We start from the raw sequence: 27,388 nt of genomic DNA on the forward strand, positions 1-27,388 counted from the left end.
CTCTAATGTTTGGTAGCTGGGGGCACTGGCTCCCAATCATGCGCCCACTGTGAAAGTCAATCACAATTGTCACATGATTGCAGATTACTACCCCCAGGTGTACAGACCCTATGAAAGAGCCTTGGGGCTGGGTGGGAAGGGGTTAGTATTAGTTCACAACAGGATAATACAAAACATTTTGGAGGCTTCAATAATCTCCTCATATTCATGGCTCAGGTGTTGTAAGTGGTAGAACTTAGAGGTTGCTTAATCACTAGAACTAAATCTCAGTTATATAGAACAGTGGTCCTCAACTCCGGTCCTCAGGGCCCACTAACAGGCCAGATTTTAAGTATTACCTTGGGGAGATGCAGACTAGAGTACTGTAATCACTGAGCAGCAAATTATATCGCCTGGGATGTATTTCAGTTATCTTGCAAACCTGGCCTGTAAGTGGGCCCTGTAGGCCAGGGTTGAGGACCACTGAAGAAGGTACAAGATGCCAGGAATAAGCAAAATGCTAATACAGCAGAAGATGTTTTTGGCCCCAAAACACAATGGCTGTTTTGTATTATCGTGAGCTACTACTAATAATAAAAGAGTTTGGATTGTGTGACCTTTTGTTCCGAACTCTTATTGGACTTGAACAATGCTCCAGGTGTCACTGGTGAAAAATTGAAAGGAAAACACAAGCAGGGACCCAGGACCTATGACAGGATCAAACCCTTCACCACTCTACCCAAAACTAAAAAAAAAAAAACTTTTGGCTGTAGTTCTACTTTACAAAGCTCATTAAGTTTCTCTTAAAGGTTTGAATGTCAAATATATCAGAAAGGGGAGTTGGATTTTAGAGAACTCGACTGAATGATGAAGAGTGATCATTAAGTTCATAGAATCATTTGTAGCAACTTGTGACCTTTGCCTCATATTTTATGGGTCCACATTTATCATCAAGTTGTCTCCAAATGTCATGGCTAATGGACAGTGTTTAGGTCATAGGCTTCTGTGAGAATTAATTTTATGATGGGTGTGATAGGTACCCAGTATACAGTATCAATGATGCAATATAAGAAAATTTGATTGAACCTTTCCACCAAACGTGGGCCAATGCAGCAGATACGACTTTGCTGAAACATCCGACAGATAATTTGTGAAAAATAAATTTTCTGTTGACAATGAAGTGATTTTTTTTTTCTGTCGTTACATATTTCGAGAACTGAGAGGAACATTTCTTTACAAATGGAACCTGTACCTTGGAGCCTCGGTGGCATCTGTGACAAATGCAATCAAGTCCAAGGAGACCATGGTGAAAAAAAATAGGCTCAATTTGTTTTTATTCATTGCTTCTATGTCACTCTATGAACTTTTTGACCACCCAGTAAATGAGTTGTAACCTCTTCTCTGCCAGAGATTTAACACAATCTAAATTAAAGTCCACCTATGAATTGCATGCTAACCTTCTTTTGATGGTCATCATGGCTCCAAGCAGTATAATTATGAACATCAGCATCCCTGCAATCACCCCGGCAGTCTGCACCGTACTGTCAGCTGGCTTCTCCGGCTCCACCGTGTTGGTATTCTGTGTGGAGGCCCCTTTAAGAGAAAGAAAGGGGAGGTCATGCCTTAGTTTACTTTTCAAAAAAGGCCTTAAATGTCCTTGTAGGTATAAAAAACCTTCTCTGGCAGCGAAGAGGTTAAAGTATTTAATCCGCAAATACAAATGGGAATACCAAATGGTTGCATGGTCCATGTGGGCCAATTAGGAAGAGTAATAGTCGTCACAGAAGGACGCATAGTCACCTGTGAATAGCTGGCTTGGGGGGTTGCGGGTGATGGGAAGATAGTCGGTGGTAACCGCTAAGAAGCAAAAGGGAATGATCCCATTGGCAGGCATGCAGGAGAGGAAAACATAGTAAGAATTGATGGGGCAAACAATGACCTATTGATGGACATTTAATAGAATCCCTCATAGTTGGATGATACTTTTAGGAAGGGCGGGGGCTAATAATATGGGCATTCAAAAAAAGGTTAAGGCATTCCTCAAATACTTAAAAGTATACCCCACAATGGGAAAGCTGCTGCTCATTCAATAAAAACAGAACCCCTGTTCGTTTCAGTCTCAGAACTAATTAGACACCATGATGTCCTACTGCCACCTGAGTAATAGCTCTGCTGCTTGCCCCATTTTTTCAGTAAATCTAATGCAGAATGGGTTCAATTATATGTATAACTACTTTTTAACAGGGCAGATCATTGGTTCTTAAAACACTGGGCCATGGCCTGCTGCCTGGCTGCGAACTCCCCTCTTCCAGACAAGAAGAACAGTTACAGTGTCCCCTCCGTGTTGCCAGGGCCACAGAGTGGCAGTGGAACCCTGTTCTACAAAGCTGATTGTTTCAGCACCAGGTACTGTTCCATAAGGCAGTATGAGGAGGCATTGAATATCAATGTTTCACTTGATGCAGAGTAGCATCAAGTGCCTCCCAGCCCCCTGAGAGCCTTAAGCCAGCTGCAGACCCCCCTAATCTCCCACAGTGCTCCCTAACTGTCACAGTGCCCACCAACATCCCAAAATGCCCTAGAATATCCCACAGAAGCGAGTAGTGCCTCTCAAATCCCTCACAATGCCCTCAGGCCCCCTGAGTGCCTCCACAGTCCCTTTAAACCCCAGTGCCATTCAGCCTCTAACAGCACCCCCAGCCTGCTGCAGAACCTCCATCCCCCCACAGTTTCACACATTGTCCTTATCCCCCAAAGTGCCCTCCAGCATCAAACAGTGCTTCTGCAAAGTTCTCAGCCCCCTTCAGAGACCCTGCCCTGCACAGTTACCCCCTCTCCAGAACACTCATCCTTCACAAGGCCACCAAGTCTGCTGCAGGGTCCCCTAACAACCTCTAGCACCCCCATCCTCCTACAGAGACACACAGCCCCATCCAGAGCCTTCCAGCCCTTTGTTTCATCCAGAATCCCTAGCACACTTCAAAGCCCCCTATATATTTCCTCCTATTTACACCAAAATCAAGTCATTTTCTCCTACTGACCACTTAATCCAGAGTGTTCTTCCTTCTAACTACTTTTTCTTTTTACTGTTGGGGTATAGAAGGTTTTAGAAGAATTGACTGGGCCCTGGTATCACTAAGGCTGACTACCCCTGGTTAAGACCACCAAACAAAAAAGGAGAGATGATTTCATGTTTCCTGAACTATAAAGAGTCTTCTGACTCCTCTCAACATTTGCCTTACTGTTCTCTTGCTGAAATAAAGCCACAGGGCCAGGTTCACGCTTGTGTGGTGTGCTCCACGTTAATGTGCATAGTGTTATGGCAGCACCCACCCTAGGTGCTGGTACATGAATGTCTTGGGAAAAATTCAGCATTGGTTTCACAGTTGCACTACTGTATTTCCTTGGACTTACATCTAAAAAAAAACCTCTTTGCCAGAAAAGAACTGCCTGGCCTATATGGAATAAATCACAATCTTGAGATGATTTAAAAAACTGACATTAAGCTCTTTAATGGCTGTTAAAGGTCACTACTGTCATCCAACACTTTTGGTTTGTTTATTGTTAAGAAGCTTCTATTAGGCATATATCACATATACGATCTTCAACATCAATTTTCAAAGTGCAACTTCAGCTTTGTTGAGGAAAAAAAGATCTTTGCAGGTCATCTATTTAAATTACAAAGAAGTTTTTTTTTTTAGCAAGGCTTGTTAGTTCAGATTTTTAAGTGCTTCATTTTGGTAGATATTGAGATAGAGCGGGCTATGCATTTGCAAACATCTTACAAAATTAGTTGTCAGTGGGACGTTTTGGTTTTATTATAATTATATGATAAGCCCTGGTACTAATGTCCACTCTACCAATCATCTTCTATCTTCAGCTTGTTCAATAAGGCTGTAAAAATGAAAGATAGAAGCTGATTGGTTGCCGTGCATGGCTCCTCCAAATTTTGGCTGCTTCGGTTTTTAAAAATTCCGGTATCTGTATTCTCAGCACACCTTTAATTATGCAGCACTCAGTGGAATTATTGCATTAAAAATGAAAGAAGCAGTGTCAAATTTGATGCAAAGGGCTTCCTTTGAAGGTGCAATAGCTTTTCTTTTTGGGGGCCTTAGAGAAAAGCCAACGTGTACACTACTAGGCAGCACCATCCATCACCTAATTAGAGGACTTGAGGGTAGCCCAGCCCAGCATAGGTCACACTTCCTTAAATGGGTGCCCATTGATCTAGGTAAGTAAAAGGGAGTATAGTAAGTATGGGGAGGGAGGTCAGTTGAGATTACGTTATTTAAAGCCCAACAAAATTTACGGTTTAAATCAGTTGCTTTCAATGTGGAAGATGTGCATAAGCCTGACATGCCCGCTTCTCAATCAGAGCCAGAACTCTAAAATCAGTGATGAGCGTGAGCTTTGCCGACTGTAGAGCTATAGGTCTGACCCAGCAAAAACCTCAAAAGATGATCATACCCTGATGTTCAATGCAGTCTCCACTAGCTTCTGGGTCTCGTGCCAAGAGGGTTGCCTGCTGCATTTTGAACACAGCAGGTTGTCCACTTGGCGCAGGCACCATATAGAGAATGCTTTGCATTTCTCAATTAATGCAAAGCATTTATCGACTGGATGAGGTTCACAGCATGATATCACTACGCCATGTCTTCCAATCAGTGAAAGCTTTGCACTCATTGAGAAAATGCAAGGCGATCTCTGATTGGCACTCGTGCTGACCAGCAGACCTCCTGTGTTCACAATGTTGAAGGGCATCAGCTCAGCACGGGACCTGGAAGCTAGTTGCGATTTTTATTGCAGTGATTTCCAGTTTTTAGAGCAGTGGTCTCCAAACTGGATCTTGCGGACCAGATGTGGAACTTTGCTTGCCTTTATTTGGTCCTTGGGGCACCATTTCTCCCACAGACACCAATAATGGGGCACTATTCTTCCCACTGACACCAATGATAGGGCACTATTCATTCCACTGACACCAATGATGGGGCACTATTCCTCCTACTGACACCAATGATGGGGCACTATTCCTCCCACTGACACCAATGATGGGGCACTATTCATTCCACTGACACCAATGATGGGGCACTATTCCTCCCACTGACACCAATGATGGGGCACTATTCTTCCTACTGACACCAATGATGGGGCACTATTCTTCCCACTGACACCAATGATGGGGCACTATTCCTCCCACTGACACCAATGATGGGGCACTATTCCTCCTACTGACACCAATGATGGGGCACTATTCTTCCCACTGACACCAATGATAGGGCACTATTCATTCCACTGACACCAATGATGGGGCACTATTCCTCCTACTGACACCAATGATGGGGCACTATTCATTCCACTGAAACCAATGATGGGGCACTATTCCTCCTACTGACACCAATGATGGGGCCCTATTCCTCCCACTGACACCAATAATGGGGCACTATTCCCCCTTTGAATACTAACATTTTTCCTCAAACTAGAACCAATGATGAGGCATTGTTTACTCCCACTGACCACGGTCTGCCCCCCATTAAGGCCCGACAGAGAGTAAACTGTTTAGAAAGCTTGGAGACTCCTGTTCTAGAGGAATCCCACAGGTATAGTATATGCATAGTTACATTTTTCCATGCTGGACCAAACTATGTAAAATATGTCATATTCAGAATTCTTTTTTAACTATGGCCCATAGTCTGTGTCATAGGTTTTACTCATCCACACAACATTGATATAAAATCATGTGCTTAGTTAAGCTAGCAAATCAGGCCCATAGACTTGTATTGGGAAAAAAAAACAAAAAACTGTTGTGTAAAATTGCAAAGGGGGAAGCAGAGACTGAGTATAAAATGGGGACATTTGGCTGCCCTATGTACATATTCAATTACAAACCATTTAAAAAAAACAAGATTATTTAAAACATTTCTGATAATTAATGACTTTTTTTTACAGCAACTCTTCACTTTTACAAGTATATCTAACAATCATTGATAAGACAATACATCCCCTTTAAATTTGTCTCTGCCCAAGCCCACGCTGGAAGTACTGTATATAATCCATTATGTTTCTATCATTTCACCATCCCCTCTGCTTGTATATAAAAAAATAAAAAAAGTCTCACCTTTGGAGGCCAAACGGACGCAGCTGATTTTCGTTTCCTGTAAAACCAAAGAAAACAAGACAATCAGTGCAAACTCATTAGACGGCTTTATCGGTGTTGGAAAAAGCTATCCTTGCAACGGGCGGCCCCTGCTTCACGGAGCGTCTGGATTATGTTTTGAGTACACAGAAATGTTCTTGGAAAAGGAAGAACTGTTCACTTGATCTTACATTTCAAGTAATTACCTGGTGCTTGTAATTTCACACCACACCATGACAATTTTCACTTCCCAATTTCTCATTCACAGAAGCAGAAAAGTAAAGGTGAGCAGAATAGACGGTTGTTGAGAAAAGTAGACAACAGAAGGGCATGGGGCCTGCTGCTTCTGCTTACAAGCAGCTGGCCTTTCTGTATATTATCATACAAGGCTTTCTTTTATATGAAAAACCACAAGATGGTAATGGAGGGGAAATTGTACCATCTTATACGCTACCTATCAGCAGTAGACATAGACTGCAGAGGGTGCAAGTAAATGGTTTAGTCTCCCCCAAGGCTCTGATCTATTACCCCACACATATTTGTCATCTTCTTTTCTAAAAAGACAATCTACTTCGAGAATCTTTAATTTAGTTCTGTCCTCTATGGGGTAAATTGCATGTAGTCCTTTGTCCCATGTTTTAACTCTTAGTGCCGGTTCACACTAACGCGGCACGACTTCGGGGGCGACCTGTGAAGTCGCGTGCACCGTGACTTCGGCGCGACTTGCACGGACTTCATATAATAAATGTCTATGCAAGTCGCTCCGATGTCGCCCCGAAGTAGTACAGGAACCTTTTTCTAAGTCAGAGTGACTTGAGTCGCTCCTATTAGAACGGTTCCCGTAGCACACAATGGACCGCGACTTGTCAGGCTGACCAGTCGCCTGACAAGTCGCGGTAGTGTGAATGGCCACTTAGTTATGAGCACCCACCTGCCCCCCCTCTTCTGTTGCCACTTTTCATCTGACAACATATTTAATAGAAAAGGTTGATTCATAACTGCAGATTGTCTCAGCTATGAAAACTTTCCCAAGACAAACAACCCTAAAAGGAATGCAGGAGCGGGGTATCAGATTCTGCATACCTCTTGCCGTTGCTTGTCTCTGAAAGTGAACACAGCTGAAACAATTTGCAGCTATGAATCAACTGTCTACTTCAAGTCTGTTGTAGCGGAAGGAGGGGATGGGGGCCAAGTTGGTACCATAACTAAGGTTAGAAAGCACTTAGAACCATAGGACAAATGACTACATACACTTTGCCCCAGTGGTGTATTTAGGTTTCGTGCTGCCCTAGGCCTGACTAAACTTGTGCACCCCCTAATTTAAATAACATATCGGCAGGTATGAACGCTTTATGGGGGGGTGCCAGATTGATTTGCCTCCTGGACCCTGCCCTCCGGCCCAATTTGCCCCATAAGACTGGCACTATACTAAAAGTGTAGCGCAAGCCGGCGGGGACCCTTTTCAGTACGGGTGCAGCCTTTTGCTGCCCCCCTGCAAAGTGCCGCCCTAGGCCTGGGCCTTATCAGCCTAGGCCAAGATACAGCACTGCTTTGCCCCATAGAGGTTTATTTACTAAAGCTAATGAGTTCAAAATCAGGCTCACTTCTGCATAGAAACCAATCAGCTTCCATGTTGTATTGTCAAAGCTTAATTGAACAAGCTGAGGTTGGTTTCTATGCAGAAGTGAGCCTGATTTTGCACTCTCCAGTCTAAAGCTTTAGTAAATAAACCCTATAGAGACCAAATCTGTTAAATACAAATTCTAATGATAGTTCTTCTTTAAGGTAATATCTTTGTCTGAAGCTCCCTGTGAACTACTACTCTTTTTGTGTTCATTTCACAAAACTGATATTGACCACTCATCTCAAGCTGGGTATTTGATGTCACCCACATTGATGTCACCTGCTGTGACGCTGGTGCTGTAAAATAAGTCATAACAACTGAAAGCTTTAGGCTTTCCTCATGCCGTAGAAAATGATGGGTCAAGCGCTACAGCTATGATAGACCCTAGCACTGATGCCATGCCTCCACCATTATCTACACCAGTAGTCTCCAAACTCGGTTGTGGCCCTTGGCTTGCCTTTATTGGGCCCTTAGGGCCCTATTCTTCCCACTGATACAACACTATTCCTCCCACTGACACCAACAAAGGGGCACTATTCTTTCCATTTACACCAAAGATGGAGAACTATTTATCTCACTGACACCACAGATGGGGCACTATTCCTTCCACTGACACCAATGATAGGGATTATTCTTCCCACTAATATGAATGATGGGGCACTATACCTCCCACTTATACCAATGATGGGGATTATTCTTCCCACTAATACCAATGATGAGGCACTATACCTCCCACTGACACCAAGGACGGAGATTATTCCTCCCACTGCCCAGGGGTGGTATGTAAATATTTTACCCCCACTGACCACCAAATCTGAGGCATTTTCAAATCCCGCTGGCCACAGTCTAACCCTCCTAATGTCTGAAGGGCAGTAAACTGCTAAGAAAGTTGGAAGACCCCTGGTCTACACGTTATCTTGCATAAAACTCTGCCTGTAATATGCTGCAGCTGTTCCTTTTTTTAAATGGCCAGCCATAGACAGGACAGAGACGTAACACCAGAGCTGGTGTCCATTGTACCTTTATCACTAATGTCGGTGGTGGGAGCTGTACTTTCTGAAGTATGCCATGTTTTTTAGTTGCGTGAAGAAAGCCAGCATGGTGTGACTACAGGGCAGAAATAAACAGCTACATTAATTTCTAAAGTGAATGCAGTGATGGTGCCAGGAGTTAAGTTTCAAAAAGTAAATAAATTGTGAACAACGTAGCCTAGTGATAGCTATTGTCTTCCCCATTCATATATACTCTCACTACTGCTACTGATCCCTGGTCAGCCTCTGCATATTCCTACAAACCACCTCTACTGATTGCACATCAACCTCTGAAGAGTCCTATAAACCCTGACTACTGATTATTAGGGACGATCGAACTTTTGAAAAGTTCGATTCGACCAGAACACCCGAACTTCCCGAAAGTTCGGCCCGGATTTCAGAACCCCATTGAAATTAATGGGACCCGAACTTCGGTAATCAAAAAATACCATTTTGAAGCCCTAAAACCCAACAAAAGCACCTAAAAAGTGCCTAGGGTTCTGGGTCATGCCCCAGGGACTATTAATCACACAAAAAAAGTTCTTAAAAATTGTCATTTTTGATAGAGAGCCAATTATTGAAAAAATTATTGAAAAAAAAAATTAGATTTCTTTGGATTTAGTGTCTGGGGGGTCCAAAAAGTGTACCTGTGAAGTTTCAGCTCTGTAGCATGTCCAGAACCAGAAAAAAAAAAGTTTGTTTGTATTAGAATTGCAGTAGAGCAGGATAGTGGCTTCTCTATTTTCACACCTGGCTTTTTGTTGCAGGCGTTTATAGGGCTTTTTTGTAGACATGTTTGGAGGCAGGCATGACATCTGAACTTCTGTGTAGGGGTATATATACAGACACACACACATGTATGTATATATACACATACACTACTAACCGCAGATCAGCCTCTCCCCTGTGTCAGTGAGCTGCGGGGGTGTAACATTCTCTTTCACATTATAGAAAGAAATTGGACTAACTTTACTGTTTTCTTATATTTAATTCAAAAAAAGTGTATTTTTTCCCCAAAAAATTGCATTTGTAAGACCGGCGAGGGAGGTACAGCTCTGCACTGGGGGCGGGTAATTGTCTGAATGCTGGTATTAGGCTGACTTCGGGAGGCATGGCTCTGCATTGGGGACGGGTAATCGTCTGAATGCTGGTATTAAGCTGACTTTGGGAGGCACGGCTCTGCATTGGATGGGAGTGATGGCTGCTGGCTGCTTTTCATATTAACAAGCAAGTGATTGGTGGTTAGGACCGTCCTGCATCCTAACCACCAATCACTTGCTGGCTAATATGAAAAGAAGCCAGCAGCTCTCGCTCCCGTCCAACGCAGAGCCTCCAGAAGTCAGCTTAATACCAGCACTCAGCCTATTACCCACCCCCAATGCCTCCCTCGCCCGGCATATTAGCAACGTGCCTTCCACCCTCTGCTCGATCTAAGGTAGGAGAGAGAGGGAAAAGGACACTACAGGAGGAAAGGGGGGGTAGCTGTGAAGAGGAGGGGTTGTGATTTTAGAAGGGGGCAGTGCTGTAGGGGAGTGAATAGGGCAGATCACACTACTGTGGGGGGAGGGATTTGTGATTTGGGGGGAGGGCTGTGCTGTGGGGGGAAGTGATGTGAAGGGAGCAGCGCTGTGTGTGTGTGGGGGGGGGGGTGATGTAAAGGGCGCCGGTGATGTGTAGGGAGCCAGTGATGTGAAGAGGGGCAGTGCTGTGTGGTGAGGGGTGATGTGAAGGGGTTGGGGGCAGGTGATATGAAGGGGGGCAATGCTGTGGGGTGGTGATGGGGAGGGGGGTTGAGGCAGGGGATGTGACGGAGAGCAGTGCTGTGGGGGTGATGTATAGGGGGGTGGGGAGCAGGTGATGTGAAGAGGGGCAGTGCTGTGGGGGGGATCAAGTGGTTAAGGAATAGTTAGACTTAGGCTTTCAATATAAGATGTAAAGGTAGTGGACGAGGGTGTTCATGTACTGCGGTCGCACCAAACATGACCCATTCAAGCAATGGGGCAATGCTGTTGGGTGGTGATGTGGAGGGAGGCTAGAACAGGGGGTGTAAAGGAGAGCAGTGCTGTGGGGGGTGATGTATAGGGGGGTGGGGGGCAGGTGATGTGAAGAGGGGTAGTGCTGTGGGGGGGGGGGGGGGTCAAGTGGTTAAGGAATAGTTAGACTTAGGTTTTCAATATAAGATGTAAAGGTAGTGGATGGGGGAGTTCACGTACTGCGGTCGCACCAAACATGACCCATTCAAGCAATGGGGCAATGCTTTTGGGTGGTGATGTGGAGGGAGGCTAGAACAGGGGATGTAAAGGAGAGCAGTGCTGTGGGGGGTGATGTATAGGGGGGTGGGGGGCAGGTGATGTGAAGAGGGGTAGTGCTGTGGGGGGGTCAAGTGGTTAAGGAATAGTTAGATTTAGGCTTTCGATATAAGATGTAAAGGTAGTGGATGGGGGAGTTCACGTACTGCGGTCGAACCAAACATGACCCATTCAAGAAATGGGGCAATGCTGTGAGGTGGTGATGTGGAGGGGGTAGGGCAGGGGATGTGAAGGAGAGCAGTGCTGTGGGGGGTGATGTATAGGGGAGCAGGTGATGTGAAGAGGGGCAGTGCCGTGGGGGGGGGGGGGTCAGGTGGTTAAGAAATAGTTTGACTTAGGCTTTCATTATAATATGCAAAGGCAGTGGACCGGGGGGGGGTTGACGTACTGCGGTCGCACCAAACACGACCCATTCAAGCAACTGCGCGCAATGTTGATTGCTTTTCAGAGACATGGCAATTTCGCCACACGTGTAAACTTGGACTAAATGTTCTGGAAATACAAGGTTTTCAACAAGCACAGCACTGTCAGGAGGTTAAAAAAAATAAATAAAACCCGTGATATATGCTGTCCCTTATGTCTACTATAAATGTCAAAATTTTATCAGAGTATCTTTGACAAAAACATTAATGAGCCTAAGCACAGACACATAGACAGCTTATGTTCTTTTGCTTCGATCCCTCATTAGCTTGTATTCAACAACAAGATCTACGTCAATTAGTCATACTACAAAGGCTTATGTTGTTGTAGGCTACTGTCGTGTTTTTGATAAGTGTAACATCACACTTCCCATATGATGCTCTGACAGAATACCATATACTAGGAGACACCGTGCCCTCGGCCTGATAAATATGTGTAACATGTACAAAGAAATGCTGGGTGCATTTACAATATCTACTATGCTTTGGCTACTGTTTAACAAAGAGTGACATGTCAACTCCGCAATGCTAATGAAAAGTGTCTGCATGCAGAATAATAACATACAATGTGCAAAAATATGTAACAATGCACAACTAATGAGATGTTTGTATTCCATTTCCACGCATATTCTAAAATGACAGCTATAATCAGATCATTATTTGTTTTCCCTTTTGTTTCCTTCTATTGATTGTGCGTGTACCACCTGCACATTAAAGCAGAACTCCAGGCAAGGTACTAAATACAAAGTTAGAAAACGTATATGTTTACCATTTTAACAGCCAAACCATTTTAATTCTAGTTCAGCCACTCTTGGCTTAGTGCTTATTTAGACGGGTGACACGCCTATTTCCTGGTTGAGCAAAGCAACTTTCTGTGTCACCTCCACGCCTCCTGGCTGCTCATTGGACACAGAATCAGCATCATCATCCTCTCTGTTCAATGAGCGGGAAAGTGAGGCAGAAAGAAACAAGCCTAGGTTCACACTAGTCCTGCAATGTGATCATGTTTTTTTCTAGTGTAGCACCCTCCTAGATAGGGGCTAGGAAGGAGCGTAGTTTGCTCTGCCTGCTTAACAGGGGAGTAGCAGGTAAAATATAGCCTGCTCCATCTGCTTAACAGAGGAGCCTGATCAATAGTTATGCCTGTTGCATGTGTCCATGTGTGATTCATCTTCTGAGGGAGTGTCCCCCACTGTATCCAATAGGGGAGCCTGTTGGACAGTGGAGGAAACCCAGCCAATGACACACAGGCTTTGTAACTATCCCAGTGGGTTGGCAAAAACAGTGTTGCATCCTGGGAAACGTTATAAAAGCCAAGGGCACATGTGACAGGGCGTCTTTGGGTGGGAAGCCAGGTCCCAGGAGGAGGGTAACGGTTCTCCTCCTGTCTGTAAGAAAGGTGGTCACAGGCAGTGGGCCTAGTGAGCCAGAAGTGTGGTGCTGACTGCTGAGCCAGGAGGACCAGTGGATGCTGACAAGTGGAGTTGGAGACAGAGCAACTTTGGGAAAAACAGTGTCCGTGAGTACCGGGAAGCTTACCAGGGGTCTGCCCAGGAAGGGGACCACTCCAGTGGATAGGGGCTAGCGCACACAGCAAGTGAGAAAGGGGGGGCTAAGTTAGGATCCTGAAGAGAAACAAAATCAGGATCATATTCATCTATCTTCACTTCAGTGACAAGGTGAAGCAGCGGCCTTGCCGCACACTACAGCTAGTTGTCCTCAGATTTGTGCATAGTTCATAGTTGAAGTGTCCCACTCATCCCTTCTCCCATCCCAGTTCTAAATAAAACACAAAAACCAAATCCCCTGGACTGTTCATTGTCTGAGCCAAGCATCTAAAGTGATACGTTTCTACAGACTGTTGCTATGGGTAACCCAGGGGAGCAATTCTCAGCAGTCCCCTAGGGGGCAGTGCCACACTAGCATGAGCCACACTAGCATGATTTTTGCACGTTTTTGATGTGTTTTCATGCTTCATGTGTTTTTATTTTTGTAGTAAGAGGAAACTGTTTATAAAGCACAAAACCCTTTCAAAAACACATAGAAAATGCATGTACATACGTTTTCAGTGTGCTCCCCTGGAAGTCTATAGGAACAAAAATGCACTATGTGCTACCAAAGAAACACCTGAACCATTTAAAAAATGGCACTGCACCATGCTGCACTGATGTGAATGGGTACCATTGGAGAAGAATGTAAATTCTATTGTCATGTACTGCAGCGTGACAGCAGAGGCCGGAAAAATTTGGCGAACAGGACCTAAAGCTAAGCGAGGGAATAGTGACGCCAAAACAGGAAGTAGTGACGCAAAAACAGGAAGTAGTGACGTCAAAACAGGAAGTAGTGAAGCCGCGACAGGTAGACAGGAGACAAGTAGCACAGTGATCTTCTTGGCTATGCAGTGTGGCAGAGTTCATTAAATCACAACAGTGGCCAAATGACATACCCTTTAGCTTAAAAAAAGAGTGACCATAGATTATAATACCAAACATATTGGGACGCCTGCCTTTACACGCACATGAACTTTAATGGCATCCCAGTATCAAGCTGGATACACACTATACAATTGTCTTTAGATTTACCAAAACCATATAATATGAAGTGAAACCTAAACACTTTCAATATGCAGTCAAGCAGGCACTTGCACTACATAGTTGAAGGTAAATCTAAAGGAAATTGAACAACAAAAGTTGTATAGTGTGTATCCGGCTTTTTGTCCGTGGGATTTAATATTGAGTTGGCCCACCCCTTGCAGGTATAACAGCTTCAACTCTTCTGGGAAGGCTGTCCACAAAGCTTAGAAGTATGTCAGTGGGAATGTTTGACCAAACTTCGTGAGGTCAGGCACTGGTGTGGATGAGAAGGCATGTCTCGCAGTCTGCTCTAATTCATCCCAAAGGTGTTCTATCGAGTTGAGGTCAGGACTCTGTGCAGGCCAGTCAAGTTCCTCCACCCCAAACTTGCTCATCCATGTCTTTATGGACCTTGTTTGTGCACATATGTGCAGTCATGTTGGAACATGAAGGGGCCATCCCCAAACTATTCCCACAAAGTTGGGAGCATGAAATTGTCGAAAATGTCTTGGCATGCTGACACCTTCACTGGAACTAAGGGGCCAAGGCCAACTCCTGAAAAACAGTCACGCACCATAATCCCCCCTCCATCAAATTATTTGATGGCCTGCACCTCACCTCAACCCGATAGAACACCTTTAGACCGCATTCACATTGATCCGACTTGTCAGCCTGACAAGTCGCGGTCCGTCACGCTCCCATTGTGTAGTACAGGAGCCGTTCTAATAGGAGCGACTTAGAAAAAGGGTCCTGTACTACTTCGGGGCGACCTGGAGGCAACTTGCATAGATATTCATTTTATGAAGTCCGTGCAAGTCGTGCCGAAGTCACGCTGCACGCAACTTCACAGGTCGCCCCCTAAGTTGGAGCGATGCAGTGTGAACCAGCACTTAGGATGAATTAGAGCGCTAACTGCAAGACAGGCCTTCTCATTCAACATCAGTGCTTAACCTCACAAATGCACTTCTGGAAGAATGGTCAAACATTCCCATAGACACACTCCTAAACCTTGTGGACAGCCTTCCCAGAAGAATTGAAGCTGTTATAGCTGCAAAGTGTGGACTAACTCAATAATGAACCCTACGGACTAAGACTGGGATGCCATTAAAGCTCATGAGCGTGTAGACAGGCGTCCAAATACTTTTGGTAATATAGTGTACATGCATTTAAATCACAGCTCCAAGCAAATTATTATTATAGGTCCTTATATAGCACCCACAATGTATACAGTAGTTTTACAGACGTTGTATATTGTAGATTCTTATGAGTCTCTGCCCACAAGAGCTTGCAATCTGAGGTCTATACCTCACATGTATGCATACCAGGGCCAATTAACCTACCAGCATGTCTTTGGAAACCAATACAAGGACATGCAAACTTCATAAAGTTATTATGGTGCATCGGATTTGAACCAATGACCCTAAAACTGCAAGACAGGAGTGCTAACCACTAGGCCACTGTGCTGCTCAAGAATATTGTGCCGTTTTTGGTAGAGTGGGGAAGAGCCTCCATCAGGTTTTTATAGCTGTCTGTGTCTTTATTTGGGACTTTTTCCCTCACTTCCTATCAGGACAGGAAATAACTGGAACGTGAGTGAATGATTCCTATAAAAAAATATCTGGAATAAGGATTTAAACTGGGTATTTAGACATTTGCCTGGATTTCCACTTAAATTAAAGTTAATTAACCACATATCATTAAAAGAATGCCACATGAAAGTGTAGTATCCCATAGTAGCCAGGCCAGACTTCGTATTTCACTACTTGGATATTAGCAAACAGAACTCTGAAGAGAAAGAAAGGCAGATGACTTCACTGTAATCCAAGTTTATTGCACAGATGGGCACAGTAGCAGTCTCTGCCTAAAGATTGCCCCCACTGGTCCTTAAACTGGTTTTGGTTCCTATGGGATAATGCACTGACTTCAATACTGCACCTTGGAATACCTTGAATTGTTCATCATGCACGTACCCCATTGGCAGAGCTCAGGGCCTGGAAGTATATACTGTAGCTTTTCATGGGTGATAGAGGTGGGTTCCAGTAGCCATTGTAGGTCCTGTTGTCTCCCACAGTAAAGGGCTGAGTAGCTGCTAGCTGTGTAGGTTTCAGTTCTGCGGCAAAGTAATGGGGGGATTCCATGACTGAAGCATTTCGATAACTCACGGGCACGGGAAAACATCCACTGGCATCAGCTGCCCTTCCAGATCTCTGTGCCCGTTCCTCCTTTACTACCAGTTGGTATACACTACCAGACCAAAAAGAGAAAAGAACAATGAATGTAATGGGAAGTAAGAGAAGAATAGGTAGTACAGAGATACAATATATAGTTACTGTATCTGGCAGAGCTTTAAATAAAAAACAGAAACATGGCTAATTAAAATAAACAAAAACCAGAGCAATTCAATTGAATCCTCAAAGGCATCAAGCCTGATTCTTCAATGATAATACTCCCTCCGATTGCACAAAGTCTCCTCATGGAATCCAGAGGTGAAATTATCTCAAAAGTGCAAAGAGGAGATACTGATGGGATAGTACGTTCAAGCGAAAACACATTTATTAAAAGTCATCCAATTGATACACTCACATGACAACTCCTGACAACGTCATCGCTGACGAAACGTGTTGGGAGAAGGTTGGACATGTGACGTCATCGCGCGCCGGGACATAGCAGCAATCTTTCTGGTTAGAAACAATTGGTTTCTTGGAAACTACAAATCTTTTATGCTCTCTTTAAATGTGAGTGTATCAATGTAATGGGAAGTAGGAGAAGAATAGGCAGTACAGAGATACAATATACAGTTACTATATCTGGCAGAGCTTTAAAGAAAACAGAAACATGGCTCACTAAAATAAACAAAAACCAGAGCAATTCAATTGAATCCTCAAAGGTTAGAGCATCAAGCCTGATACTTCAATGATAATAATTCCTCAGATTGCACAAAGTCTCCTCGTTGGAATCCAGAGGAGAAATTATCTCAAAAGTGCAAAGAGGAGATAGTCATGGGATAGTACGTTCAAGCCAAAACACATTTATTAAAAGTCATCCAATCGATACACTCACATTTAAGCAGAGCATAAAAGCATTGAAGTTTCCAAGAAACCAATTGTTTCTAACCAGAAAGATGGCCGCTACGTCCTGGCGCGTGATGACTTCACATGTCCAACCTTCTTCCAACGCGTTTCGTCAGTGATGACGTTGTCAGGAGTTGTCATGTGAGTGTATCAATTGCATGACTTTTAATAAATGTGTTTTAGCTTGAACGTACTATCCCATCAGTATCTCCTCTTTGCACTTTAAAGGTAATTTCACCTCTGGATTCCAACGAGGAGACTTTCTCTCCTCGTTAGCTTGATGCTCTAACCTTTGAGGATACTTTTATGCCAGTTTGATGTGGCTTTTTGGTAAGAGGCAGTGTGTTCGGTGTTGGTGGTGGCTTTACCTGAATTTCTGCCTGACCGACTGTAGTATGTGCACCTCAATGCAACTGAATTTTAAGAGACTTTGAACTTTTTATTCATTTATTTATTTATTTAATCTATAGCGCTGCACTTTCCTTCATATTTTTCTGCAACTTATGTTATTAATCCCACATATATGTGCTAGCAGCTTACTATTAAAGGTTATTGTGATGATTGAATTTATTTTGATTTAATTTATTCAGGTTAGTCTAAGCACAGCTTTTTTTATATATTTATTAATGCAATTGAATGTAGGATGAAAAAAATGCTTAATATCTTCAGTGCAATCTGCAAGTCAAAGCAGTTATTAGATACAAAGGTCTAGGCATCTGAAGTTATATGCAGATCTCACATTGCCTGCAAAAGCTTTGTTTTCAACTTCCCCTTTCCGGTTGATACTAAAGTCATGGACAGCCATGATGGCCAATAAAGTTGCTTTTGAATCAGTATGGGGCAAGGTTACACTTGAGGTTTACAGAATATGTTGAGTTTTGTATAAAGCTTCAGTTGCTAATATAGATATGATGTTTTTGACCTTTCACTAAAGCTAACCTCTGGTCATGCATTTTTCAACCTAGATTTGAACTATATATATATATATATATATATATATATATATATATATATATATAAACGGCATTTCTCAACCTTTTTATTCCAGGGGAACCTCTGAAATCATTCCCATTTCTTAGACAACTCCTGCTGAAAATGAATTTATCTATATTTGGTGGTATAGTAGCATAAACGGTGAGTTGTAGAACGGTTTTATTAAAAGAATACAGACTGTGGCATACCTAGAGTATTCAACACTCTTGGTATTGGAAAGCTGACTCCTATCTGCTAGAAACTGTAAAACAAGCCTGCCAGACATTTTTAAAGCGGAGTTCTACCCAAAAGTGGAACTTCCACTTTAGGTGCTCTTGACCCCCTGACATGCAATATACGTGTAATTTTTTATGGGGGGGGGGGGGGGTACCTGGTTTAGACAGGTACCCGCTCCTACTTCCACTCGGATCACGTAGGCTGTTCGAGTGGAAGTTCTCATCTCCCCCTCCCTCCCTGCAATCTTCTGGGACACGTCACAGGTCAGAGAAGATTGCCCGGCCACTAAGGAAATGCAGCGCGGGTCGCACATGTGCAGTGCGCACCAGGCTGTGAAGCCGCAAGCTTTCACAGCCTGGTGCCCACAAGCGTGTTGCTGGCTCCGCAGGGAGAAGAGGGAGAGAACCGAGGCTCCCGCTGGCTGCATGACTGGATCCTGGGACAGGTGAGTGTGTGTTTGATAAAAGATAGCAGCTACACTTTTTGTAGCTGCTGACTTTTAATGAACACAAAATGGCTGGAACTCCGCTTTAACCCAAAGCAGTCATACTCAAGTGCCTACTTTTGCTTTTGCTGGTGGTCTGTACATCCCTATAAAGCTGAAGTTTAGCTAAAAAACATTTTTTTTTCTACAGCTTTAGTTACATAACGTACCTGTAATGAAGTATGACCCATGATGTGCAGGCTCAGGGTTTCTCAAGCAGCCTGTGTCCTTAGGGTCATAGTCAGTATTTTCCTTCCTTCAAACATGGCGAGCCAAGTTAATGCCAAAGAGCTAAATTTTGGTCTCATCTGACCACAGCACTTTCTCCCAATCCTTCTCTGAAGAATTTAGATGTTCATTGGCATGACTCTACATGTGCCTTCTTGAGGAGTAGGACTCACCGTGTTTGGAGGAAGAAAAATGCTGACTATGACCCTAAGAACGCCATCCCTACAGTCAAGCATGGAGGTGGAAACATTATGCTTTGGGGCTGTTTCTCTGCTAAGGGTACAGACTGACTTTGTCGCATTGAGGGGCCAATGGACGGGGCCGTGTATTGTAAAATCTTGGATGAACACTGGAGATGGGTCATGGATTGATCTTTCAGCATGACAATGACCCAAAACATACTGCCAACAAAAGCAACAAAGGAGTGGCTCAAGAAGAAGCACATTAAGGTAATGGAGTGGCCTACCCAGTCTCCAGATCTTAATCATATAGAAAATTTATGGAGGGAGCCTAAACTTAGAGTTGCCAAACGACAGCTAAGAAACCTTAAGGATTTAGAGAAGATCTGTAAAGAAGAGTGGACCAAAATCCCTCCTGACATGTTTGCAAACCTGGTCACCAATACAAGAAAGTCGTATCTCCGTGCTTGCCAACACGGGCTTCTTCACCAAGTACTAAGTTATTTTTTGCTTGGGGATCAATTACTTATTCTTAACTGAAACTTAATTTATAGCATTTGTTTTATTTTTTTATTTTTTTTCTGGGTTTGTGATTGATATTCTGTCTCTATCATTTAAAATACACTTATGATCAATATTATAGACCCTTTATTTCTTTGAAAGTGGGAAAAGGTACAAAATCTGCAGGGGATCAAATAATTATTTTCCCCAATGTACAGTATACAGTATATAAACATTTTTTCTCTCTATTGGTTGAAGTAGATGGGCTTGTGTCTTTTTTCAGCCAGACTAACTATGTAACTTTGTACACTGCTTGTAACACAATCTGTTAATAGAGGGGAGAATTATGTGACTGATCAGACTCTTCCATTATTCACAGATTGGGTTGCAGAATGTTTCTCAGTGGAGAAGAGAGCAAGAGGGCATCTTTTACAGTGTCCAGATACTAGAGATCGACCGATTATCGGCAACACCAATATATCGGGGGCGGATATGCACTTTCCCCGATGTATCGGAATCGGCCCCTGAGGTTACCGATATTGCCGATATTTAGGGAAAGTGCATGTACTGGGGCGATGCCTGCAGCTAGAGGCATCAACCCAGTACCGGTGTCCATAGCCGACGGTTGGCTGACTTGTAATGACAACCGATGCGGCTGAGAAGCCGCTCGGCTGTCATTACAAGGAGCGGGAGGGGACGTTACCCCCCCCTCCCGCCGTCTTCCACGGCTCACCCAGTGGGACAGGTATCCTACCTCCACCGCCGCCGCCGAAGAGAAGACCCGGTGTAGCATGAAGATGTGTCCCCGTGAAAGCCGGTATCCCTGCCGAAAGGGCGCATGCGCCGGTTTCCATGTAAAAAAACCCGGCGCCGAATTAAAAAAACCGACAGCATTCAAAACAGCCAAACTTGGCGTTTTGAATGCTTTTCAGTGCCGAGGAGGAGTTTGGGGTCTTTTAGACCCCCAGATCCCTCCACAAGGAGTACCTTTAGAAAAAAAAAATGTTTTTTCATGTTGAAAATATCGGCCGATATCAGCTGATACCCATATCCGATGACCAAAATATCGGTATCGGCATTAAAAAAACAATATTGGTCGATCACTACCAGATACCCAAAGCTGTTGACCCCCACAGTGTTGAAATTTCAACGGCAGGAAGGGGCAGGGCAGCCCTGCAGTTAAGATTTCTACAGAATCCAGCAGCATGCACATGGTGGACCACACTGTACTTCATTACAGGTAAGTATTGTAACTAAATCTTTAGAGAAAAAAATGTTAGGTAAACTTCAGCTTTAATAATGATGTCACTGTGTTGCAACGGGCTGAACCTTCTTAACTTATGGGTTGAGCTCCACACTAAGACCATTGAAAAGGCCTCTGTGGCCAGCAAGGGTACTTTGATTGAATAAGGTGTTGGTTAGTGAGTGGAGTCCAGCGCCAGCTTTGACTCAGCCTAGATAGTCAAATATTTGGGGAAAAAAAGGGAAGGAAAGAGCACAAGGGCTCAAGAACAAAGCTTTCATGACTTAAATGGCTGGTAGGTTCACTTTCACTTCTTACTCATGCTTTTCCATGCTTCCTAAATGAAGTGAAGTTAGAAAAGGTAGTAATAGGGAAAGCAAATTTTGTAAGGGAGTTGGGGGAAAATACCGGTAGTAGGAAATAAGTAACTGAAAATAACACATTTGGCAAAAGGATATTGTAATATATACAAAAACCTTTATGTAAGTGATTAATAAGGTATTCTAAAACTGACAGATCCACTTTAAAACACACAGCAATGGCTGCAAAGTGACAACTTGTGCTATTTAGGTAGAGTCACAGCTCGTCAGCCCCTAATAGCTTTTTTAAAGTAATAGCAATAATAGCTGCTTAAGTTCTACCAGTATAAAAGAACCAAGTGCTGGTCCAGCCCGTTTCCAGCCTGACTCATACAGTAACAATAGAGGGAAGAACACTGAAAGTCTAATTGCTGCTCTTCAGTGGTTTATTAAATCCAGATAAATATGCATAAGAGAACCATAGTAACCTCTGGACCACTCAGCCTTTAGTCATAGAGTGATTTTGAAAATTGTGTTTCTGGAGCTGAAAATAATGTACTTCAAATATTCACAGATTTAGTGGGAATCGGAATATCCTTATCATACGATTACTGTATCTAAATGGCTGTGTGATGTGTATAGGATGTTGGGAAAGCATCTGTGTGCTGTGATCACTGCTGGTTAGCACAACTGCTTTGCTGAACGGTGAAATAAAACGGAAGTCTTATATGATAAAATTACCCTTGTTCAGCCCCACAGGCTGAACGAGAAAAAATCTATAGATTTTTCCATTCATGATAAACACTGTGGATGGTGGTATCTCCCCTTCCACCTATTGTATCATGACAGCTGTGGAAACATTTACTGCATTTGATTGGCTGTCGTCACTATTTTTTGAGAATTTTCTTCACATGGTGACTGATATAATCTGGGTTGCTGTAAGGTTCCTGTCCAGACTGCAAGGAACCTGGTACGCATGAACTACTGATAATTGGAATTGCTCAAAAATCAATCCCTTATATCAGGAGTCTCCAAACTGCAGCCGTGGGCTTATCCAGCCCTTGGGGCACTATTTCATCCTCATTTCATCCTCTGATACAATGCACTATTCCTTCCACTGACACCAAAGTCGGAGCACTATTGCTCTCACTGATATCAACAATGGGGCACTATTCCTCCCACTGACACCAGAGATGGAGAACTAATTCTCCCACTGATGCCAATGATGTAATTTTTTTTACTCCCACTGACCCTCAAGCCTATGGCATTGTTTACTTCCATTGACACTGGAGCATTTTCTACTCCCACTGGCCTTAGTCCTGCCCCCCTGAAGTTTGAAGGACAGTAAACTGGTCCTTTGTTTGGAAAGTTTGGAGACCCCTGCCTTAAATCATTAATATCAGTACAAATTGTCAGAATATGCTAAGCCAGGTTAAGGTAGGCTTAGCACAAAAAAAAAAAACAACCATACATTTTTTTTCTCCAAAAAGATGTCAACTTTAGGTTAGGACCAATAAAACAGGAAAGTGATGTTTGTAAAGGAAGTGACCCTAACTGGGCACCAAAGACTATGTGCCTTTGCTTCAAGAGATGCAAGTCTAGCCTTGAGGGAATGGTGCATGCAGGCAGGTACAGTCTATATTATGCACTTCAGGTGGCACTTAACCACAGTGGCAATGGGGGAGGAAAATGGGAGGAATTTGGTTCTTCTATGGTTTCATCTTTCACAGTGAGGCAGGAATCTGATTCAATGCTTGCACTTTGGGGGCCATCTTGGGTCAAGTAGAGTCTAATTAACACCCTGGCTCCCGGTGTTGGCGTGTTTTATGGGAGTGGACAGGTTAGGGACAGTTTCCAAGTCTGTCAGGGACATTGGAAGCGATATAGAAAGATTCTGGTGGAGTAGGGTAAAAACAGGGTTTATGTCTACCTCTTCAAGCTTCCTCTTTGGGTTAGACCAGCCAGGCCACAATTTTTGCCTCGTGGCAGACGCTGTCGGAATCCCTGAGTCTTCTGTCCGCTGTCTATTCACTGCCAAGTTGTAAGTGGCACCGGACAGGTAAGCTTCCCGTCGGGCCTCTTTGTGCTGTTATATTGCTGTTTCAATACAATGTTTTTTGCAAAACGGGACTGCGTGTTTACTTCCTACCACACCACACTGCACCTACCCAACATGCAGAATTAAGCACTAGATCTCTTTACGGGCTCCACTCTAGATTTCTGTAAGGTTTATTTGCTAGTCTTCCCTCTCCTGGGTAACTCAATGGAAAGGTAAAGTCAGGGAGGTTGAATTTTTACCTTACAGGAGCCCCCCGAGACTGTGCTGGTTTCAACCAAACAGTTATTGTAGTTTCAGTTTCATTCAAAGGAAGCTCGGCTTCCGAGTCAGTCAAGGAAGGAGCTGCGAAATAAGAGAAAAAGTTTGTTTTTTATAGAATAAAAGAAAATAACAGTAGGCTAGGAAAATGAGAAAAGGCTCAACAAATACAGAAATAGTTCAAAATATAAATGACTTAGAGGTTGTCTGGTTTTCCTTAAAATAGGTTCTCATGGTCAATGACTGGGACCACTAACAATGACTGTTTTACAGTTCACATAACACAAACATAGTCTAAACAGTTATATAGACTTACTGAGATACAATTTAGTCATTGTTGAAAAGTAAACCTTGAGAAGCATACAAGAAGTGCATTCTAATTGTTCGGGATTTTTTGTTTAAAACTCACAAAATTCCCTTTGGGTCCTCAAAATCACTTGACTCCATCAAGAGTGGGCTCTCATATATATCAAAAATGGTTAGGGAGCCCTAGCATATAATCCATAAGAACACATAAAAAAATGGCTAGTTTTGTACTCTAAACCAAACTTACACTGGAGTCTCTAAAACTAGCCTTTTATTTTTTGTTTCCTTCAGGGTCTTTTGTTCAGGTGTTGTTGTAGGACACCGATCCATCCCACTTCCTTTTGTCAGTAATTTAGTAATCTTGGTTGTGGAGGGGGAGAGGTTGGCTTTGTTAGTCATTCAGAATTAAATGGCACCTTCCCCAATGTACAAATTGTGGGAAAAAAAAAAAAAGGGGGGGGGTTACCAACCCTGTCCCACGAAAAGGGGAGAGGTGGAACCAGAGGGGATTTAAATGTGCCACAGATATCAAAGAAAAATAAATAAATCAATAATTTTTCTCTCCAAATTCAATCCTTATTTAAAAGTTGATAAAATAATTTTTATTGAAAATACATCATAACAAATAAACATACATGTTCATTACAATATTTATATAGATATAATATACATCCGACACAATACTTCAATTCAGAAGAGCCCATATAGGGACCACATAAAGGTACAAGAAGTTGCTGTAACTACGCGTTTCACTATAAGTGCTTTCTCAGGCTCCAGCTATTTCAGAGTATTCTCTAATATGTTTAAAAAAATCCTTATTTATAATCTTGATCAATTCAATAAGGTTGTTTAGATGTATATAGATTTGTACCGATAAAAATCGGTGAAAAAGACAGCGGACAAGTACACCCAGAGGGAGCTTTTAGTTGGCATGAATATAGAGTGTGATCGTAGAAGTTGAAAGAGAACGATCTGATTGTATTCAAGTATGTGTGTACATAAATTGAAAAGAGATAGGGTTGCACCAAATAATAGTGAATAATTTAGGGGATGTTCAGGGGCTCCACTAGTTTTTAGAGAAGATAAAGATCGATCTCATATAAATCAATGTCCATTGTTGATTAAGAGGGATAGAACCATCCCTGTCCCGAGTGAGAGTGAAAATAGCCAGTGATACTAAAAGAGGGTCCTCCGCGACCGATATGCCCTGGATGAGCGGTTCATGCCAACTAAAAGCTCCCTCTGGGTGTACTTGTCCGCTGTCTTTTTCACCAATTTTTATCGGTACAAATCTATATACATCTAAACAACCCGATTGAATTGATCAAGATTATAAATAAGGATTTTTTGAAACATATTAGAGAATACTCTGAAATAGTTGGAGCCTGAGGAAGCACTTATAGTGAAACGCGTAGTTCCAGCAACTTCTTGTACCTTTATGTGGTCCCTATATGAGCTCTTCTGAATTGAAGTATTATGTCGGATGTATATTATACCTATATAAATATTGTAATGAACATGTATGTTTATTTGTTATGATGTATTTTCAATAAAAATAATTTTATCAACTTTTAAATAAGGATTGAATTAGGAGAGAAAAATTATTGATTTATTTATTTTTCTTTGGTATCTGTGGCACATTTAAATCCCCTCTGGTTCCACCTCTGCCCTTTTTGTGGGACAGGGTTGGTAACTCCTCCTAATTTAGTAATCTATGAACACCAACTTGTAAACCAGGAGAATTCCAATACGCACCGAATTATGGCTCTTTGCCACATACAGAAAACCTGGCGTAAGAAAAGTCCTGAGATCTTTCTTCACAGACACCAGTTCGATTATACCTCCTTTGAAAATTTAGCAACTAGTGAAATATGGAATGAGAAACCTACATAGGCTTCAGGAAGTACAACTTCACTGAGCTTACAAATGTAGAACACTTTCAGGCTTATTTAAAAAAGCAGAGAGCGACTTAATGTACTGTAAAACAAAGCAATTTATCTTTCACTTTAGTAAAGTGAAATCTGGTTGCTGTGGGGCATTGCACTTTGCACATCATCACTTCACTCTGCACTGCTTTGTTTCTGAACAAGTATATTACATTGTTAGTGATCCCTGAGAACAAGATGAGGTAAACCCTCCAGAATCCTTTCATCAGTAGCTTCAACTACGGTAGTAGTTACTAAAACCAATAGTCACCTGCTATTTTTGTGGCAATGCGAGTGGTGACAGGTGGTCCAAATCCTTTGCTTGTGCTAGCTCTGATAGTGAAAGAGTAGGTAGATCCAGGATATAGGCCTACAAACAGATGGTGGGTTTCATTGCGCAGTTTGAAGATCCGGCCCTTCTGATTTGACAGATCAGCACTGGGGTCTAGAGAGCCCACTGCCTTGTAAGAGATCTGAAGGAGAGACACAGAGGTTGATAGGTAACATAATCTGTGTGAACCAGCCACAGTTGCCAAGAATCCCCCGCACTACAGGGCAATCCCCCAGTTTGGCAAATTAGCCTGCATCCCCCATGTCCTACAGAATGTCCTAACCAATATAGGAAGCACGCAAGTTGCAATGGCATGCACATATGGAGCCCACTGACATTTCTTCCAATTACAGTAAAGTGCCTCCTCAACTTTTGTAGGATCATTGGCAACTATTAACCAAGCTGCGTCTCTTGTTGGATTACTGTTTATTAAAGGCTTAGTTTCGCCTTTACAGAAAAAATGTATAGGTGAACAACAGACACCCTTCCCTCCCTCAACCCCCAATCCTCACTGTACTTACCTCTGGGGCTGCTGAGCTGTCAGCATCCCCATAGCCATGCCAGAGCTTCAGGAATTTGAAATTCCTGCTCTTTTCCCTCAGAACTTCCAGGACAGATCAGATAAATTCTGAGAAGAGGTAGGAGAGTAGGGATTTCAAATCCTCAGGACCGCTGGAGTGGCTGCAGGGGTGCTGACAGCTTGGCAATCCTAAAGGTAAGTACAGCGATGACCGGGGGTGGGAAGGGTTTCTAGGAAGGGTTTTCTGTAAAGCTGAACATACTGTTTAAATGTTGGATGACTAAAACTGCACACACGTATACATTTATAGGGAGATTCGCAATGATTGATGGGTTATATGCTGGATTGTTGTCGCCTGATACCTCATACATCGAGATAACTCCATTTGTCTCATTTGGAGCTTTCCACTGAAGATAAATCTTCTCCTCAAAAGGTCCTCCCTGTATGGACTCCAGAGGGATAGGGCCAGGCACTGGGGGGCAGAGAGTTTGAGTTAATAATCACCAACATGGTATAAGTCTATCAGGCTTATTCAATAAGGCAGTGCAATTGGCGGTGATTATGTGCAATGTGAAGAAACCCAGAGCAACCACTTAGATTTCCAATTGATGGATTCCAATTTTTGGATGACTTAAAAGGAAAGGATAACTTTTGACCAACTGCTACGGGTTACTGCTCTTTACACTGTCTCATTGAATAAGGCTATA

The 27,388-nt window shown here is 43.0% G+C and overlaps 1 protein-coding gene across 9 annotated transcripts in view; it reads right to left on the reverse strand.

Annotated features, from left to right (window-relative positions):
• The window catches only part of PTPRT (protein tyrosine phosphatase receptor type T), a 677,999-nt gene that overhangs the window by 200,483 nt on the left and 450,128 nt on the right, over nt 1-27,388 (reverse strand). For 6 of the 9 annotated variants that reach the window (XM_082271827.1, XM_082271826.1, XM_082271829.1 and 3 more), the window contains exons 9-15: nt 27,044-27,153; nt 26,102-26,303; nt 23,581-23,683; nt 16,039-16,312; nt 6,095-6,131; nt 1,780-1,836; nt 1,437-1,572 (exon numbers count right to left, since the gene is read on the reverse strand). In XM_082271827.1, the coding sequence (XP_082127953.1) occupies nt 1,437-1,572; nt 1,780-1,836; nt 6,095-6,131; nt 16,039-16,312; nt 23,581-23,683; nt 26,102-26,303; nt 27,044-27,153 (919 nt within the window). The remainder of the gene's footprint in view (nt 1-1,436; nt 1,573-1,779; nt 1,837-6,094; nt 6,132-16,038; nt 16,313-23,580; nt 23,684-26,101; nt 26,304-27,043; nt 27,154-27,388) is intronic. The other 3 variants (XM_082271830.1, XM_082271831.1, XM_082271832.1) reach the window with 2 other exon arrangements.

This window comes from Pelophylax lessonae, assembly GCF_965119305.1.
Source record: "Pelophylax lessonae genome assembly, chromosome: 11".
NCBI classification, from domain to species: Eukaryota; Metazoa; Chordata; class Amphibia; order Anura; family Ranidae; genus Pelophylax; species Pelophylax lessonae.